Here is a 20,804-nt window from a genome sequence, read left to right as displayed (position 1 = left end):
GGAAGCATGAACGTGGATGTGTTGTACACATTAAAATCTCTCATAAGTTTTCAACAGAGTCATAGCATATTAGTTACATTATTGTCATACTCATCATATCCTTCAGTGATCTCTGTTCAATGGATGAGGGGACTTTCATATTTTGTCTTCTAATTTTTCAGGTTAACTGATCTCCTATCTGTAGGATCAAATTGACTTTACTCCCTTTTAAACTAGAAGAAACATAAAACCAGACTCAATTTGGGCAGCCATCTGCCTCAACCTGTTGGTGTGAGTGGAGAAAAATGGGGTGAAAGCAGGGAAGAGAAGAAGGAGAAAGTGTGCGATTGTGTTGATGTTTTGTGTCAGCTGTTCCACTTCCGAATAGGTGTCTATGACAGAGAGATGTTTTTGTCAGTTAGAACAGCTCTGATTAGTAGACCCTCTAGCTCTTTTAGGAATGTACTGTGTGGCAATCGACCATGCCAAGGGGCTCTCCCAAAGAAGGTTCTTTAGCTTTTCAGCACGTTTTTTAAATTTAAACAGTTAACAGAAATACAAAAGTCAAACTTAAACTTTCTGAGCTTTACAGCTCAGTTTCTGTCTCTCCCAGCCTTTTAACCCTGAGGATCAATCAGGTCACAGCTCTCACCACCGCTGACTGATCCACTGTACAGGTGAACGTGCTCTCACAGCCCCCTCACATCCACAAACGGATAATGCCTGAATTTAAACAACTGAATGGAAATACAACCACTGTCTCTTTCTCTCTCTCTCCTCTGTTTTCTCTTCACCGTACTGGACCATCGACCATCCTTGGACCTGATCTTTGTTCTCCAGGGCCTTCTAGAAAGCAGTTTAACCAAAGAAACAAAGGTAGAGCCTCACCTAGAGGACTTAATTAATGAACCCTAAGGTGGTAACTCAAAGAGTTTTTAACACCTGAACAGCTGATCTGAGTTAGTTCAACTGGTGAATGAAAAAAGACATTAAGGGACTCTTTTTTTTTTTTTTTTTATAAAAAAAACTACAAAAAAAGCAATATTGAAAGAGCCTTGTAAAAGAGTAACTAAGTTAACATGGTTACATTTTATTCACTGTATTCCACTGCACCATATTATTAGTCTTTAATTAAAATTGCTGCTGGCAGCAGAAAATGAACATATTGCTCAAACATATAATATAATAGTTTATACGAGTATGATAGTATCGTAAGAGTTTGACCAAGAACACTGGTCAATAATTGTGTTGATTTGCAATTACAAAGAGTTAATATTCACAATGAATGTTTTATTTTCATGTGTTTTTTTTGAAAGATCTTGCGCAAAACCATTTATTGTTGAACATATCAAATATAGTACGAGACATAATGTCAAAACAACTATGATGCCGTCTCAGAAATATCTTAATCTATAGTATGATGTGGTCAGTATGAACAGTGCAACAGTAAGGACATTGACAGCCCTTTCATCAATTTAGTTGTAGCGGTGGTATCTTGAAAAAAGTCCATGTTAGTTTTGATCATAATTGGACAACCTGACCCTTTTCATTTTCAGTAAGGTTTCTGGACATTTTGCCCTCGTCTAAGTGAAAGAAAAACTTTAGTTTTCAAGTTTAGTGAAGACCAAGAATGTGTATAGTCAAAATTCGGCAAACAGTTTTCAAATAAAAAGAGTCTTGATAAATGTTCTTCTTATAATGTTCAGTTATGTCGGGACTTTGGCAGACAGGTATTGCATTTATTCTCCCCTTTTCGTATTAGATTGTACATTAATTTAAGATAAATAGTTTATAAAAATGTAAAGACAATTTTATGATTTTTCATACACTGTTAAAATAAAATTCATGTAACTCATCATCTACTTCCTGTCCTGAGGTTTCCTCTATTTTTGGATTAATGGATTCTTTGCTAAATTTGTCCTCGTCAGACTCAACGCTCTCAGCAGAGAGGGCGTCATATGCTGCTTAAATTGTTAAGCCACCTGAGACAAATCTTTTAGTTGTGATATTGGGATACAACATATTTCTCCGAACTATACCGTACAGATTTGAATTTTAATTTAGATTGATTTTGCGGCCAGTTTAGAGTCAGGAATTGGGTTTAGAATTAGAATTTTTAGTTCGGGATTAGGGTTTGTACTTGAGCTAGGATTACATTTAGTTTAATGTGAAGTTTGAAACTAAATTTTGGTCTAAGATTAACGTTTGAACTGGGTTCGTTGAAATTTAATGAATTGAATATGCTGATATGTGATATGTTATCAGTGTCTGGATTTGAGGAGGGATTTGTTTTATTGTAATGAAATGAATATGGGTAAAAAATAAAGCTCTAGCACGTTCTTTGTTTTCAAGCTATATCCAATTAAATATTTCTATCCACAAGCCTATAGTGAAATCGTATTTTACATGATGGGCTGGTTAACTCAACACTCCAAAATATATGAGAAGAAACCGTCCTGAGTGTAGAATAAGTCATGAAAATACTAAACATTTTTACAGGAAGAGAATTTGTGATGATATTTGCAGAGTATCAAAATTATGTATTGTATGTTACATATTTAACTAGAGGTATGAGAGACACAGTTTAAGCACTTCTAATGTTGTGTGTTTAAATGGGTAATATTTGAATCAGGTTTGGTTTATCTAAATGTGAGTGCTATAATTGATATTAGTTAAGGATTAGTGGATTTAAATTGTTTTTCGGATTTTTGACTTGGAGTTTAAGTGAGATTTGAACTATTATCAATTATCAATTTAGGAGTAGGATTAAAAAATGTAAAACTCTATGTAAAGTCAATCCTATTTAGCTTACAATTTGGGTTTAGGGTTAGTATTTGAACGAGGGCTGTGTTTAGTAACATGCAAGAACAGTTCGGGTTTAAGTTTACAATTAGTTTAGCTTAGTTTAGCGTATGATCAAAGTGAATCTATCATGGATGTGGTCAGTATTTGGATTTGAACAAAGACTAGCTGTGGTTTATTGTATTTATTTTTGGTTACTAAAGTGGTATCAGAGCAGAGTAAAGTAATGGCTAATGAATAATGAATGAATTATTAAGATATTTCAGTCCGTCTATTTACACTTCCAATAGACGAGGAACATAACAAAAGAATTCAGTGTTTCATGAATGTCTCATAAAGTCCTCAGGCATATTTAATAATGATGGAGTGAGGCGTTAAGCTTACCTTTGAGATCCAGACATTTCACACTGCCACCTACACATACACCCTGCTGAGATAGAGAGGGGGAGAGGGATATAAGCAGGAGGTGTGAGTGAAAGGTGTGAACACACACGCATACATGCACGGACGCAGACACAGACACACACAGAGATTTGGCAACAACAGTGCATCATCCACACTCATGGTTTATTTCCGCACGGCCTCTCCATTCATGCCACACTGAAGTGGTTTGAACAGGTATGCTTATTGGACACAAAGCATGAATTATAAATTTCACACAGTTTACCGCCGCCGTTGATGGTGACATGGCGTCCTAATTAACCAGTGTATAATAATTAGAAACAGCTGGTCATCAGTTGCTGTGTTCATTTGCCAAAGCCACTGCTCTACATACATCTAATTTGACTCCATGAATCACTGGAGGTGGCAGATTTGTGCAAATGGTGGAAAACACTGATTTGTTATACATTTTTAATGCAAAAAAAGAGAAAGAATATTTTTAAAGATTTTTTTTAAATGTATAGATTTATAGATAATGATATTCTGTAACTGGGATTATTGTGACAGGGGTTTATCTACAATATATCAAGATGATTTTGGCTTTTATTTTAAAAAGCTGACTCCATCTCTGACAGAATGACTGGATAATTTGTGGCACAGAGCCAATGAAGGATGCTCAGTAAGAATGTGGAAGCAACTGACTTGCTACCCATATAGTTTTTTGACACACACACCTCGTTGATAGCAAACCAAAATTGGATTACAGTATCTTCACGTAAAAAAACAATAAAGTATTAGCAATATTTGAATAAGGGATTCAATTAAAAAATTAACCCTAACAATAAAAAAATGTATGTGAGATAAAAAAAATGATTGACACTTTTTTAGGCAGCTTTAGAGGAAGCTTCTGCTAGATCACGCTTTTGTTAGCCATATTTTTAGCATCCCTATTTTCAACCAATCAACTTGACATGCATTTGAAAATGGTAATGGTAAATAGTCTGTATTTATATAGTGCTTTTCTAGTCTTGATGATCACTAAAAGCGCTTATTTTATGCATCGGCAACCTATAAACAACCTTCTCTGTTTAGATCTTTATGTTCGTCTTCCGAATAACAGTTACTTTCACTGTTAACACTGAATGATGGGTCAGACGTAATAACATTTTTTTATCTGTTTGTCCATATTGTTTTAATTGGTTTAATGTGGGCAGGGCTATGTTGGAAAAATGTTACAATGCATACACCTAAGCATCAATCAGGATTTACCACCATTTGAATCAATGCTAATGTTGGTAGGCCGGATTCCTGAGACTCTTCATACTTTCTTATTCCCCCTAAATGTCCTCTCTGCTTCAGGTGTTGGAAGTGTGTCATGCCGTCCACAACCACATGTCAGTGACACACTGGCATTCTTACTGCCTCTCCTACACCGACTCATCTTGGCTGGCTCGCTGAATTGCCGCCTTCATATTTTCAAGCTGCGCCCTGTTTCCTCTGTTAGAGCTAAATGTGATTTATTGTTCAAAGGAACACGGGTGGTACAAAAGAACTTGGAAGGCTTTCCCCGCTCGGCTCTCAAGCTGCAGAGAGCAAGCAAGGCGGGAAACAAAAGGACGCCGACCATAATGTGCTCCTGTTGAAAGAATTAAACAGATTGCAATGTTTATGTATACAAGAGGCTTGTGTAGAGGTTATTGAATTTCCCAAATAATCAGGACGCACACGCACACGCACACACACGTCAGATGTCTATCAGAAATAAAGAAAACATTTCATCTCTGTGTTTGGCAACATTTTTTATTTAATTTCATAAAATCCAAAATCCTTTATTTTCTTTAAATCTCCTTAATTCCTGTTTTTAATCCTTTAATTTTTTTATTTAATTAATCTACTGCATCACCCCTTTAGACAATAAAACCTCCAGAAATTTTGAGGTCGGCCATAGCTTGTTTGAATTTTTGTCACCACCAATTTTTTTTGTCAAAGCAACAACTATAGAAGGAAAAATAAGTAGTAGCGTGTGCGTCCGGCTGGTGACTGCTTGTGGGACTGGTTAATTTGTGGCACTGAGCCAATGAACGATGCTCAGTAAGAATGTGGAAGCAACTGGCTTGCTACCCATATGACTTTTTTACACACACACAGACACACACGTAGAGAAAGAAACACACACGCAGCACTTCCTCCTCACAAGAAATACTACAGTGGCTGCTGTTTTTCATCTTAATGAATTTCTGAACTTGTTCGTTCCCTCTCCGCTCGCTGCTGCCTCGTTGTGAAAGACGGAAACTGAAGGCGCCGGCTGCCAAATCCATTGACGTGTCAGGAGGGAGAGAGGACAAAACGGAGTGATAAAAGAAAAGCATTCCCTCTCACACACTCTCTCTCTCTGTCTCCGAGACACATGCAGGCAGTAGGTAAAGACAGAGAGAAAGGGATCTGGTTTCCAAACTTGACTCTAGTGCATTCAATATTCTTTACTCAGCCGTCCACAGCTGCTCTGCCTCTCCCGCTGGCTTTGTTTTGAAAAACTCATCTTAAATATATATTTAGTACAGACACATGCTCTCTATATATAAATATGTTTGTGTGTGTGTGCACGTATATATTTTCAGCATGCATTTTCCAAGCTGTTATGGGTAAAAAATTACACCGACATTTTCCTTTCATCATCTTTTCTGCATAAAGGATAAATTATTTAAAATAACACAACCTTTTATCTAACACCCTTAGAAAGCAGCAAATTAAAAATTTAAATTGGGAGTTAATTAATATGCAAATATATTCATTCTCTCTTAACAATTAGCAATTAAAGCTTCAGTGTGAAAGAGCAAAGACAAAAATTTGTAACTTCATTTATCATTTTTAGAAAGAGAGAGATCTAAATACATACATCAAATTCTAATTGACTTTCACAGTATTTGCCACTGTCACTGATTTTGTTCATCGGCATCGATTTGACATACACAATAGTGTGCATTTAGCAGTTTAATTAATGCCACTTTCTGTAAAATACACTTTTCCCTTGAATGGTTCATCAAAAAAAAAAAAGTACACTTTTGTGGTTGTGTGTGTGTGCCCATGTGTGAAGAGCCTCAGCGTGGCATGCAAAATCTGTGTGTTGGGATGTTTTGCTATTTAACTCCCTGCTGAATATTAGATTTCAGATTGGTATCAGCAATTGGAGCATAAGAGAGAAAGAACACAGCGAGATGGGTAACAGTGCTGGTTTCGAATTTGATACAGATAGTGTATAGAAAAAATTTACATTAAAATTTATCAAAATGATTATTGAAACATAACCATTATAATAAACCCCTTCTTCGGATATGTTGAATGATTCTGGGAGTCTTACATTGACAGAGCTGTTTCACTTGCAAAAACATTTGATTTGGTCACTTCATTTCAGTCTTTCAAATAATCATAATCACTAATAGGATTATAACAAATACCACAAATATATAGACTGAGGCCTGGGCTTATTATATTTAATTAAGCATCAAAGGCTGCTTAAGTCATATGCAAAGGCACTCAGATTCTACAGTAGGCTAATAACTGTATTTTTGGACCAAATATAGGACAGGAAGCAAACAGAAACATTTGTTTATACTCCTCATACCACATGAAACATATTCACATCATTTAAAGGTGAGAATTTACATTTATATGTACCTCTGTACCTGAGCTGTAGAGGTCTAAGGATATTCTTTAATTGTATCATTTTTTTTAAAAGGTCATTAAGGCGAACACGCAAACTGTTTCCATGTAATTAAAAAACTTCCCGAATTGATACAAACTTCTCCACAACCCCCAAATTCCAAGACACAATATTGAGGAATATGAGCACCATAAAACCTGACACAGTAAAGACGGGGCAATCTACAGCAAATATAAATAAATAATTAAAATGAGAAAATTATTCACATAATTAGCACGTAATTTACATATGCATGAGCATAACAGATGTAAAGATGCTTCCTCTGTTGGCTTGTATGATGAGGAACGGTTTTTAAACGTGATAATATTGGTCACAGAGCCTCCAGTGTGAACCGTCACCGAGCCCAGGTCTGTAATATTATCCTACTTACTAAAGCACTCATATTACTTGTGCGGCCAGCCGACCATGCAAATTCAATTCAGCCTAATAGAGCATCACACTCGCCTTTCTCTTTAACTGCTACTGCTTCAATTAAATAAGAGGCAGAGAATGTAAAATAGACTATTTTACATGTAGACAAGGTTTTATCCTTTTTCAGTTATGCATGCTGTTTCCCAAACAGAATTAAAGCAAGATTGTGTAAAACTACAACAGAAAGACTGTTTAACAAGTGTTTTGAATAAAGCATTCATGGCAACTATAGTGTGTTGGTGTGTGTGTGTGTGTATGTGTGCGTGTGGATTGGTGGCCATCTCAATGACAGGCGGCACTGTGTCAGCGGCAGGTCCTTGGGGATCCTCATTGCGATCCATACTACCCGTTTTAAATTTTTTTCCCATGTCACAGCTGCCATGTTACACCATTTCAAATGCACCACTAAGCACCTCGTTACATTGTCTCGGCCTGTAAGGAGAGGAGCGCCATATGTCCAGTCTCTCCTCTGTTTTCTGATAACTCCTCACACTCATACACATACAGGAACACTCCTCCACCTCCTCCCTCTCCTTGTTCTGTTTTATTTTACATGCAAAACCTGCTTACAACCACCAAGGAAAATAATGTGGCACTTACTTAGTGACATGTACCTCGCTGCTGACTATTCCACACACAGGGGGGGATACAATAACATCAGCATGTATTTAATTTAAACGAAAAAAGTGTTCCCTTTACAATTACACAAGCAGGGACAGATATAGCTTTCTCTCTCTCTCTGTAGAAGTGTGTGTGTGTGTGTGGGAGGGGCGTGTTTGTCTGCATGTGTGTGTGTAAGGAGACAGTTGTGCCAGCAGACTTCTGCCGTGCAACATAATGCTAATCAAAAGAGCTAAGAAAGCAGCAGTGGTCTGTAAAAAACGATTTTCTCTTGTCTTCTCATTTCTGGAGGAATTTTCTCGCCCTTCTCCCCCCTCCTCCTTGGAGGGATTTATCCCGGGGAAATAATATTTATTGGAAATGAATCTGGCCGCAGGATTTTAAGAGCAGTGAATTTTCAAGTAAGGCCATTTGTCCACGGCTGTAGGATAAATAAACAAAGTTAAGTTGTGGTAATAGATTTATCTTCAGTCCTCTCAACTGAATAATCTGCAAGCACTAAACTGTTCATTAGAAGATTTGCCAACATGCAACTTATTCCAAGCTTATTCACCACACATTATGGAAGAATATAAACTCTGTGATGGAGGATTGGAAAATTCTTCACTTGAAGCTGAGAAATTGTATTTCCTCTGTAAACCAGAAGTAAATGAATAACCCTGAGGGCATAAGTGAAGAATGAAGACTGAGCAGGTCTATATATTCAACTCCACACAAAATTATGCTTGTGATATAATGAGACATAATTTATGCAGCATTAATAGTTCACTTATATTTGTGAGGCAGAAGAGTTCACTATTACAGAGAAATATGGAAGTTGAACCACAGTTGGAATCTAAGATAATATTATATCTACCAATAGACTACAAACACATTTTTTTTTAAATATCACATTATGTTTTGATTACATGATGATAAAGCCAGTCCATGTTATAATCTCTCTTTTCTGACAATTACATTTATTTTATTTTAGCAGATTATGCGGCGCCGGACACGGACACAAAAAATTTAAGGAATCATGGTGTTCATCTATTTCTTTTAAAAGCCAGTAGTCAATATAACATCCAAACATTTTTTGAACTGTACATTGAACTAAACATGAACATGGAATTATCAACAAAGTGTGCAGCTTTTGTCACTCCAGTGTATTTTTCTGGGCTTTTGGAAGAATATTCCCAGAGCCTGTTGGTATGGGAAGTCAGAAAGGTCTGGCCCATTTATTGAGATCCGCATGCAGGCTGCAAGATGGTCTCCTTGCAGCCTATTGCGGATGTTTGATAGCTGATAGCTTAAAAATATTGATAGCTTAAAGCAGCAATCCAAATTGTGAAAAGTATTTACACATTTTTAAGTAACCTTGAGTGGACCAGCGGCCACTTGCTCCTTGACAGAGGCCCAATCGAAACGGGGACAAAACTTCTCTGCCAGTATCCTCAGTTTTGTTTGTGCAGTGTCGTCAGGGAGTGTAGCTGCTTGAAGACCGAGTATCCCAAATGCAGCCACGACTCCAACCTCGCAGAAACGTCTCTCGAGATGGACAATGAGGCCATCCAAATATCACCTGATCAAACACATGAAAAATGTCAGTAAACCATTAGGATAAATAAAACTTTGCAACAACTAAATTGACGTTACATCTGTAAAGTCAGCCAAAAGCCTAATAATCCTACCCGTGATTGAAATCTTTGCCAGTACTGCTGTCTGCTATATCATCCCCTCTTCTAAATCTCTCCAGGTTGATGACAACCAGAATCGTTTATGCCCTTTATTAAGGCCAGGGTGACGGGGACCTGGGAAAATAAGCATTTTGACTCATGTAAAAAGATTAATTGTGGTACCCTATGTTAGTGCAAAATAAACATGAAGATAAAACATAGCAGTTGAGCTGAGTTATTTAAGTTACCTGCTCTTTGATTGCCAGGAACATGACATCCCTCTTTTGGAAGAGCTTAGAGAGGCGTGCCAGGTAAGGGAGCACATCAGCTTGCAGGTGATGGGCGGCAATGAAGCGATAGGTGGCAAGGAATGAATACAGTCCATTGGCAGAAGGACACTGAAAAAATCCCCTATTCAGTCTCTATGAACTGTATTCTATCTATCTATCTATCTATCTATCTATCTATCTATCTATCTATCTATATATCTATCTATGCATGCATGCATTGTATGTATGTATGTATGTATGTATGTATGTATGTATGTATGTATGTATGTATGTATGTATGTATGTATGTATGTATGTATGTATGTATGTATGTATGTATGCATTTAATGACTTCCATACGTAACCTGGATTGCCTGAATCCGAAAACATTTTTGTTTAACGCATCTACATGAAGCCCTGTCAAAAAAACACGGAAAAACTGGAGCAGAGTGTTGCGCAAAAAGTGAAAGAAGACAATCCTACCAGCAATCTTCCGATAGCTAAACGAATTCTCTACCACCTGAAATTACTGTTACCACAGCAATCAAACAGGACTAGTTAGAATCGCACACTTCCCCATAACCCTTGTTGGTGTTAAGTCACCATTTTGAAACTTCCGTCTATAATAAAAATCTTTTCACATCAGATTTGGCGGTTTTGAACAATGGTCCGATGAAAATAGATTAAACAGTGATAGATTAAAGTGTTGCTTGGCAATGTCATCCCTTTCCTAAACAGCTTCTTAATAACATAGATTTGGTTTATGTTGTTGCTGTCATGAAGTGAAGCAGCAGGGTTAATAAGGGTTCAGGCTAAGGTTGTGAGAAGAAGCGTTATGCGTTCACGTCATCGGGTTAGAAAATGTGCGAACACGGATCCGCTGGCGGGTGAAGGGAAGGCAGATCCGACAACATTTCTTTCAAGATTCAGGCAATCCAGTTTACGTGTGGACGGGCCCTTACTTACTTACTTATTTACCAAGATCAGTCTTGTACAGCCAGGGGGAGTATTCCCCTCTGACAGCCAAGCTGGGTCAAAACCTGTCATCCGGTGACTAGACTGATGCTTGTCTGGGGCAGGGCGTGCAACACCTTGGCTCTTTTCTGTAATGGACCCGGAGAAGGAGAGCTACTCTGTTTCCATCTTCACCACCCTTGGAGCGTTACATATTTTTTTTTTATCTGGTTTTCAGGTGGTGGATGCGACATGTTTTCCGATTGGATGCTCTCTGTCCGCAGGTGGGAGTGTGCTCACCTGTGTGTGCGCGCATGTGTCAGTGTGTGCGCGAACAGGTCTGTATCGAACTCCGCCATGCGCGATACAGACAGCAGGGGAGAAATCTAAACGCGCGACCACGTAGAGACAGAAATGACATGCCGTTGATTAAATAAGATGAATAACATAAGGCCATTTAGTTTGTCTAATAAAAGAGCAAGCTATAGACCGGTTTTATAGGAAAGGTAACTTTAAATGACTTACGTTGAGATCTGCCGCAATATAAAAAAAAAAAAGATAATAATAATTAACTTGACCTTGCAGGGGGGGCGGGGGCGCCGTTGGGGGAGCAGAGCACCCACAGACTTCACAGTTTGCACAGTGAAATCACAGAGTTTAACCATGGTAGTCTAAGACCCGCTGGCTCCAGCCTAATATTGCTTACACTTCTATGAAAATGTCACCATCAGCCATACTGCTTCATCCACTTACAGCATTTCAAAGGAGTCCAAAAGGCCCCAAGGGTGCATTAAAAAAAAGCCTTAAATAGTCTTCAGTGCTGATCCTCAAGGGAATTGCCCCTTGCCTGAAAATACCTAATTTAATAAACTTGCTCTTTAGGCGTTCATCTTTTCATTTTGCATCGTCTAATTATGAATTCATTCACATGAAGCCCTTTTGGTCTGAATATTGCTCCTCTTAGCTAATGTTTTACCATACATTTTTTACTCTTTCAGGAGGACCACCTACATACTTTTCCAATGCAACGGCGTTCATTAGCACCTCAGAGATATTACCCTGGCTGTATGCTTAATGTAAGCACTGCTAAGTCTCTAATTTTCCACAAATAATTCCCCTTGATCTCAACTGAAATTTATGCTGAGGGTTGGGGGTGGGTAGTGCACAGCATGCTTTAAGATGGTGGTCCAAGTAAAGTAAGTATTTACATAAAATGAATTATAAATGGCAGACTGTGTTTGGCTAAGAGAGAATAAGTGAGTGTATTTTACTCAAGAGAGTAAGTGGCATACAAATATTGTTTAAGAAAGTGGAATGGTGATGTGTTTGTAACCCTAATGCAAACTAAGCACTCAATGGTCAAATTGTCATTGTACTGCCGCACAAACATTTAGTTCAAGGCATAGTCGATCAGTGGTTGGAATTATATTGAAGCCAATTGAAAAGCTAATCAAACATTTTTTTTCTTCCATTGAGTTTGAAGAAGCTGCTAGTAGTAGAAAAATATTATGAAACATACCAGAAACTATGTTTTTAGATCCTCATTTAAGAATTTAAGATGCATTTATTAGTCCCAAACACAAGCACAGACATGCACAGGCACACTCATGCAGGTAGCGAAATGTAACCTCTGCTTTTTACCCATCTGGTGCAGGACACAGAGCAGTGAGCGACCATGTACGGCGCCCGGGGAGCAGATGTTGGGGGAGTAATGTGCCTTGCTCAGGAGCACTAGACAGGGTAGGGAGAATCCTCTTGGATTTTTGGACAGATCAATCCAGGTTCGTCTTTTTGTTGTTTCTCCGTTGAGTTCGAACCAGAGACGAACCAGAGACCTTTTCTGCCCATAGTCCAAGTTTCTGCCACTAGTCCACCGCCTCTCTCTTCATGAGAGTGTTGTTGCAAGGTTGTCACCTCTGCACATTACAGATGTGATGTCTGCCTACACTGAGGCCTTTCAGAGGTTTTGGGTTGTATTGGTTTGTACCAGCATGTTTTCCAAAATTTATTTCATAGTGAATGGCATCGTTTGGCAATTGTAAGACTGGTAAAAGTGAACTCATTGTGGGTTCAAAACAATACGAAGTCAGGGCATGTGGCGTTTGAGATAGAATGTAATCTGGGAATGCTGGAGGCTAATAAAGGACTAGTGGATTACAATGAGACAGGTCTTTAAAGAGAATTGCTTTTTCTTTTTAGGCTGCGGCCTGTCTACTGACAATATGAAATACATTCCCGAAAATAATAAAACAAATATGAATAATTAGATTGTATCAAACTATTTACTACATTGATATTGGATCAAAGACAAAGACAGAAAACTGAACATCCTGTAACAAACATTACACGTTCCATTGCACTCCAGGTGCCAACACAGTGGTCTTCTTGCATTGATGGATGAGACTTTTTTCATGCATGCTTTGCTCTGCAGCCATTAACCTGATGTAAGCTGATGATTTTAATTATGAAGGGCGTTTTGGTATTTGTGTAAATACTGTGCCTAAATATATAGTATAGGTGCTCAGTGTTTACCGTATGTGTAAGTAAGGTTCTACTACTGTAAAATGCTTTTTAAAATAAAAATAAAGTGCTTGCTGTCAGATGCAGTGTACGCTGACATAATGCAGGGAGTGAGTCTTTCATTTGTCTTGGTCTTGCACCAGCTTATAGAGTTTATATTGATCCTTTCTGGAGTGCTGTAACATAACTGCATGGTACAGTTATTTTCTGAGCAGAATTGCTGATGTTGCATTGAGGACCAGGGTTGTATACTTTTTAAAACAATATTTCAATTTGCTGGAGCTGTTTCCCTCTTTGTTGGAGTTCAAACCCTCAGATTGAGGATTTTTTTGTCTGGCACTTTAGTCTAGCACTGTAGGCCTTTAAAATGATAAACTTATCTGTTGTAAAGTTCTTTGGTTCAAATCTCTGGGACTTTATATCAAACATATACTAAAAGGCAATAAGGACTATTGATTGTATAGCATGGTGTGTTTGCTGCCCCAAATCATTGATATGTGTCATTTAAAAATACACGGACTGTTACCACTAGCAACCACAGGTGACAGAAGATCTAACACAATGGAAACTCCAAGTAGAAGTATATGCACAGAATGAAAGAGAAAATTTAAAGATAATTCCCTTTTGTTTGAGATATGCACACATCCACAATCGAGTTTGGCCCTCAGTAAGCCCTTACTTTAGAGCAGCCTTCTATAAACACATTCCATGTAACCATATCATTTCAAGCTACACAACTTTCGGCTAGTTTGTCTGTATCCGAATTTTTTTTTGATATCTGAGACAGTTGGCATGAAATTCTAAGACACTTCTTGTTATGCTGTGAGCTGCTGCTGATACTACGACGTTTAAACATGTATGATATAATTGGAGCCAAAAACAGAAGGTGCTTGTTGTTGTGGCACCTAATGCAACAAAAAGGAGGGAGGTAGTAGTCACAGACACACCATTTTTTTAATAATTTGTAATTTGACACAGACCAAACTACTCCAACTGTAATAAACTCAAAACCACTACGGCTTCTAAGATGTTGTAGTTTTAAGCTGAGATAGCAATAAGGGTTTTATTGTAACACAGTGCAAACATGTATGGCTCATGTGATGTAGTTATCAATTTCTTTCTTAGGATCACACTTTTTGGCACAGTGTTGAGAAATACAGGAACTGACTAAGCACCGCACCAGACTACAGAAACTCACACATCAACAGTAAATCGTCAAAAGCACTAGCCTCATTCAGTATGACGTACAAAACTAGTGTTGATATGTGAAGTAGTCTACCTGGAGCTGTTGCATGATGTGTGGTCTTGGTTGGACCTTCTGTCTGCTGCAGCTCTGCTGGTAGGCTACCATTACCTCTGTCAAGGTGATGCAGCTGTCATCTGAAATACAAGAATACAATCATTCACTGCTTTCATGTCTGCCCATCCCAGTGAGCCACCAGCAACCATTCAGAAATGCCATACAGTGAACTGTATGTGTGTTTGTGTCTGTATATGTGTGTGTGTGTGTGTGTGTGTGTGTGTGTTTTGTGTGTGTTTTACAGGAAAGATGGTAGTGAGTAGTGAGAAGTGGCAGGGACGTATATGTCTGTATAACAATAAATCAACCATTCAGAGTGTTCGATTTATCAATCACAGCCTTATGGGATGGTGAATTCCAGATGTGAGAGACCACAGAGGATTGAAACATGAAAAACGTTTTTCCTTCAAAAGCTGAGTTGCCTCTCAGTTCAGTAGATGTCATGGATAATAAAAAAGGATAAATAAAGTGCTGTTGTCTCATTTAGGAAGCAACCATCCATATGAATAGTTTACATGTGCACAGAAGACAGAAACAAAGACAACAATCGAATACAATTCGAATGTTATGTTATGTTGAATATAGGCTTAAAAAGAAAAATACATCTCAAGAAGTCATGATTTCAAAATTCCAATAAACAGATTGTATTTTGCCATTAAGACAGCAGTAGATATGGGACACAGTTATGTGGGACAGAAATATTATCTTAATATTTATGAGAGCGTCTTGATAGCTCTTTGTCTTCATAACAGGAGACAATACAAGGGCTGATCGATATAATTGTGGCCTAACTTAGAAAGAGAGGAGTGACACAGCTCTGGTAAATGCACATACAGTTCAACTATCAGGGTTATTATGCAGAAAGTTTAAAGTGAAAATCTTATGTTATTTAAATTCTGGGCTCATCACCCCCAGAGCTTCACAAGGCACGTGGCAACACTAGAGGAGGGGGTTCACTTCTTACAGCCAGGTGAAGAAGTAGACTGCTGAACTCAAACATGGCAGGAAGATCCTGTATGATGGCCCCCTCCCTGGAAGTCCAGTCATTTTCTGGGGGTCAAAGATGCTGACTGTGTGAATGTAGGAGGGCACATGTCGAAAAATAAATGTGATCTAGATTTCTAACTTTCTCTCCCTCTACATTAAGACAATAATTGATCAATCATCCCTCACAGCTAAAAAGTAGCTTACCCTTTATGGCAGAGTTCCTGTGCTCAGCAAAGCCAGATACGATCTGCTCATCAGGGGGAAAAGACACATGTTTTCTTCTCTTATTTCTCTTCTTCTGGTTCTCCTTCAGGTTTTGTGCTCCATCGTCACTCTGATCATTATTTTCGTTGTCACTACGGTGGGTCATCCCTCTGTTAATGATAGAAGATCTTTAAAAAATTAAAAGCAAAGTCTGAGATCGATACAAGAAGGGAGAGCTTGGCCTATCAACAACCTCCTATGGGGAGCCATAGGAACAGTTCCTGAAAAAAATACTAATTTAAATATGGAGCTTTTCTACTACTGACCTTGCTTGATGTGAAGTACTGCTCCTTCCTCTCTGCAGTTGGAAATACAAGACACTAAAGAAACAATACCTTATTCATGAGTTGTGTGCTGGGTTGTGAGTGAAACCGAATATGTTTGTATCCAGTGACGCATTCAAAATAGGTAAGGCTCTGCACATTAATATTCCTATTTAAATACGGCATTTACAACAAAACTCAGGAGTACACAGGCAAGAAGATTGGCAGGTATATTGAGTACACCTTTCGAAACCTTACTGGTTCTAAGTGTAATGTGAGGTGGGCCACCTCTAGTGACAAGCTCAAAGATAATTATAACCTAATTCCAAAGCTCTCTCAGCTCTACTAAGTTTTATGTCCCCTTTCAGTTGATTTTTCTGGACAACAAGCTCCCCTTGTGAAACACCATTGCCAAAAACATGACAGAAAGTTCGATATTTTGAGACCTCCTGAAAGTGAAAGGGATTGAATATGGATGTATCCAATTTATATAAACTGTATGCACATTCTACATCTACATTTGGGGTCGGTGATTAAGTTTGACCACAGGACACAAGCATAGTTTTCTCTAAGCCAGTAGATGACGGGCCAGAACATAATCAAATGCTGAATCTTAAGTTTCATTTCAATCACTGCACCTGAAATTTGTGACAGACCGTTAAAGAATGCTTAGTGAACGCATTCGCTGTGTTCAAATTGTGTTGTGATGTCAGAAACCAACAATCAACATTTTTTATCCGGTGGCCAAGTTTTTCTGAACATTATATATTCACATGTTTGGGGGATACAGACATTACCTTGACCAGTATTGCTGTGCAGTGACTAAATGTCTGACATCTTAAAGGGGTAGTTCACCCAAAAACGTAAATTCACTCAATTTACATTCTACTCACCAGTATGTCAATGAAAGGTTGGGTGAAGTGTTTGAGTAAATGGCTCCATACTGCTCCTGTGTTGTCAGTCAAGTGTCCGTAAGCCCCAACATTAAAATTTGTCTTGATTTACACCATGTTGTGGGCCTCAATGACTAAGTGACTGATGCTATCGCGAAGCACAAATACACTTCAACAGCTTGTTACATGCTACAAACAACCTGCATCTTTTAACGATTTTGTATATTTGTTGTAAAGCAAACAATTTGGTATAGTAAATATGACCAAAAGAACAGAACTTATTGTAACTAAGGTGATTCAAGCTACAACATGAAGTTTGTTTGTAACAAGTAACAAGCTGTGGAAAGTCATGTTTACATAATGTATAGTTTACACTATAGATTTTGGAATGTAGAGAGGTTTGCAAATTCATTTTAAAAAACTTACATATAATTCATAAAGGGTAGGGAAGATCTACAAATGATATGTAACCCATATACATGTGATGAATAGTTTACACTTTACATTAAGGCCTGCATAACGGTTTGTAAATGATTTAGCCATATGTTTAGAGATAATTTATAACAGGTAAGGAACACTTCATGATTTGTTTAGGAGTGGTTCTATGTGCTGTCTGCTTCTGCAGGCTTGGGGAATGTATAGACAGCTACCTTCTCTTATCACCTGCAGGTCACAACTGTTTCAGAGGTTCACATTAATGCCCGATTCCACACACTCCACACAGATGGATCAGGGTCAAGAAATAAACCATTACTTGTTCATGATCATTTCATGTTTATTAAAAGTTTGTAAAATGTCTTTATGTTATTAACGTTTTCTAAATGATTAATTCAACATAAGTAAGTCTGTGAAAAGCCTGCAGTTGGTCAAAAATGCTGCAGTGCTGACAGGAACTAGAAGGAGAGATTATAATACTCCTGTTTTAGCTTTAGCTGTAAAATTCTTAATAGAATTCAATATCGTGCTGCTCACATACAAAGCCCTTCACAATCAAGCTTCTTCATATGTCAAAGAGCTCATGACACCGTATTGTCCCAATAGATCAGTTCATTTGAAAAATACAGGCTCTCTTGTGTTTCCTAGAGTCTGAAAGAGTAGAATGGGAGGTAGAGCCTTCAGCTACCAGTCTCATCTCCTGTGGAACCAGCTCTCTCTCTGGGTTTGGGAAGCAGACACCATCTCTACATTTAAGGTTAAACTTAAAACGTTCCTTTTTGATAAAGCTTATAGTTAGGGCTGAGTCAGGTGAGTCCTGAGGCATCCCTTATGCTGCTATAGGCCTGGACTGCTGGGGGAACCCCCATCATGCACTGAGCACTCCTCTCTCCTTTCTGTCTCTCTGCCACCACATTTATTTAGTGCATCTCTCTCTTTCACTTTATCTCTCTGTATGTCTCTCTCTCTCTCTCTCTCTCTCTATCTCTTTCTCTCTCTCTCTCTCTCAGTGCATTCTGGGAGTTTATTGGTGGAGTGGTGGTGAGCTTGTGAGAGCGTGTCGAATTTTTTCGTAAATTGCGGTAGATTTATTCAAAAACTTTGTGTTTGTATTATTGTGTAGTTGTTAGTTGTTGTATTGTAAGTGTGTCTGTGACTGTTTGGCGGTGAGCGAGCCGTGTGTTCGCGGCGGGATGGCGTCCTTTGGGCCGCTGTCCTTGTCTCTTAGACACGGAGTGAGGCTGGTCCCGGAGGAGGACGTCTCGGTGGAGCAGGTGTTGTTGGCGGTAGGAGAGCAGGTGGGGTACGGGAACATCTCCTACGCATCACGGATGAACAAGGCGGTGGTGGTGTTTATGAAGGAGCTGAAGTGTGTTGCGCAGCTCGTGGAGAGCGGCCTGGTGATCCAGGATCAGCTCGTCCAGGTGTCCCCACTGGCGGTGCCTTCGACCCGGGTCACGGTGTCAGGTGTCCCCCCGTTTATCTCCAACCAGGCGCTGGTGGTCCTGGAGGTCACCTCCAGGACCTCCAGGGCTGGAGGTGTTGGTGCCACCTCCAGGGCTGCTTAAGGAAGTGCAGCGTCGCCTGGTGGACTTCTTCTGGTCTGGACAGCACTGGCTGAGGGCAGCGGCCCTGTATCTCCCTGTGGCAGAGGGAGGTCAAGGTCTCATCGACATTATATCCAGAACTGCGGCCTTCAGACTGCAGACGGTGCAGAAGTTACTCTACGGCTGTGGTCTCTGCTGGTTGGCTCCTGCTCGTCTGCTGCTCAGGCAAGCTGGCCGACTAGGGCTGGACAAACAGCTATTTCTGATCTCATCAACTGAGGCTGACCTGACTGGACTGACACCGTTCTACAGCTCAGTAGTGAACGCCTGGCAGACGCTGGAGGTCAAGCGGACTCCTGACCCAAGACCGGGGATATGGTTGTTTGAGGAGCCGCTGTTCTACAACAATTTACTGAGAACTGACACATTTTCCTCTCCGACCTTAAGGAATAAGTTTATTGGGGCAGTGGAGGTGTTCTCGTTGTCTTTTGGTGTTTTGTAATAGTAGTTATGTAAAATAAATGCTATATCTTCAGAACTTGTGTTATTCAGGGTTTTCTTGTTGCCCACCTGAGCCAAGGTGTAACAAGTGGGGGCTCGTCCGGGATCCAGATGTACCAGGTTGGTTTCTCACTCTTTTCTGGGCTGAGTAAGTATTCATTATCAGGCACTACTTAGAATACTTTACCTTTGGAGTTACCTCTCCTGGTAGGAATAAGCAACAGTATCTCTCTCGGGAGTCTGTTGGTTTGTTATTTTTGTGCATAAACGTGATTTGAACTTGTGTCTTGGGTACATGTCCATGTCCGTCTGGTGAATAACAGCATAGCTGGGGCTTTACCTGGTCATTGGTTTTGTGTTTAAAACACCCGTCATGAAATGCATGAAGACTAGGATCAGAGAAGATAGTGAGCATTGGTTAGGCAGATAGTCAGGGGAGAGGTATTCCAAAGGTGATCAAATATATATAAATTGAATATAGAGGAGGGTTATCTGGGTTGGTTCTTTTGACACGATGGCTACCATGGAGGATTTTGTTCTGTGTCCTAGTGTCGAGGTGCTAGGAAAATTTACCAGGGAGCAGTTGCTAACAATTGCAGAGCATTATGAAATAGAGCTTCCAAAAACTGTTCGCAAGGAGGTAATGTACTCTACTTTAAAGGCCCAGTTAGGACAGGTTGGTGTTTTGCCAGTGTTTTCCCCTTCTGATTCTTCCAGCGATGAGGTTGTTGCTGATGATGAAGTAGCTGCCAGTTCAAGGGTAAAGGGCAGTACAAGTTTTTTCCTTTCTGAATTTGGTGACATAACATTTGAACAGAAAAAATAATTTATGTTGCTACATCACAAACAGGAAAGTGAAGCACGTACACATGAAGAGCGGGTTCAGGCCAGGAAGCAAGAATTGGAGTTAAAACGATTAAAGGTAACGACAAGGCTGCGTGAGGTTGAACTGGAGCTGATTAAAGAGCGTAAGGTGTCTCCAGCTTTGCCAGCAGTGTCCACAGATACTTTTGATGTAGTTTATAATTTAAGGTTACTCCCAAAATTTTGTGAGAAGGATGTTGATACTTTCTTTGGTCTTTTTGAGCGGTTGAGTCAAGCATGCCAGTGGATGGATGTAGAGAAGACATTGCTCTTACAATGTGTGCTCACAGGTAGGTCTCAAGAGGCATTCTCCTCCCTAAGCGTAGCAGATAGCCAGAACTATTTCAAGGTTAAGGCTGCAGTACTTGGGGCCTATGAACTTGTGCCGGAGGCATATCGCCAACAGTTCAGGAAACTGAGAAGATCAGAAGGGCAAA

The 20,804-nt window shown here is 39.3% G+C and overlaps 1 protein-coding gene across 1 annotated transcript in view; it reads right to left on the bottom strand.

The window, feature by feature from the left end:
- The window catches only part of si:dkey-288a3.2 (protein phosphatase 1 regulatory subunit 37), an 88,810-nt gene extending 71,028 nt beyond the window's left edge, over positions 1-17,782 (bottom strand). The window contains exons 1-4 of the mRNA XM_062397590.1: positions 17,775-17,782; positions 15,805-15,992; positions 14,593-14,693; positions 3,166-3,211 (exon numbers count right to left, since the gene is read on the bottom strand). Of these exons, the coding sequence (XP_062253574.1) occupies positions 3,166-3,211; positions 14,593-14,693; positions 15,805-15,992; positions 17,775-17,782 (343 nt within the window). The remainder of the gene's footprint in view (positions 1-3,165; positions 3,212-14,592; positions 14,694-15,804; positions 15,993-17,774) is intronic.
- Positions 17,783-20,804: the final 3,022 nt, after the last annotated feature.

Source organism: Platichthys flesus, chromosome 10 (assembly GCF_949316205.1).
Source record: "Platichthys flesus chromosome 10, fPlaFle2.1, whole genome shotgun sequence".
NCBI lineage: Eukaryota > Metazoa > Chordata > Actinopteri > Pleuronectiformes > Pleuronectidae > Platichthys > Platichthys flesus.
This window is presented reverse-complemented; position numbering and strand designations above follow the sequence as displayed.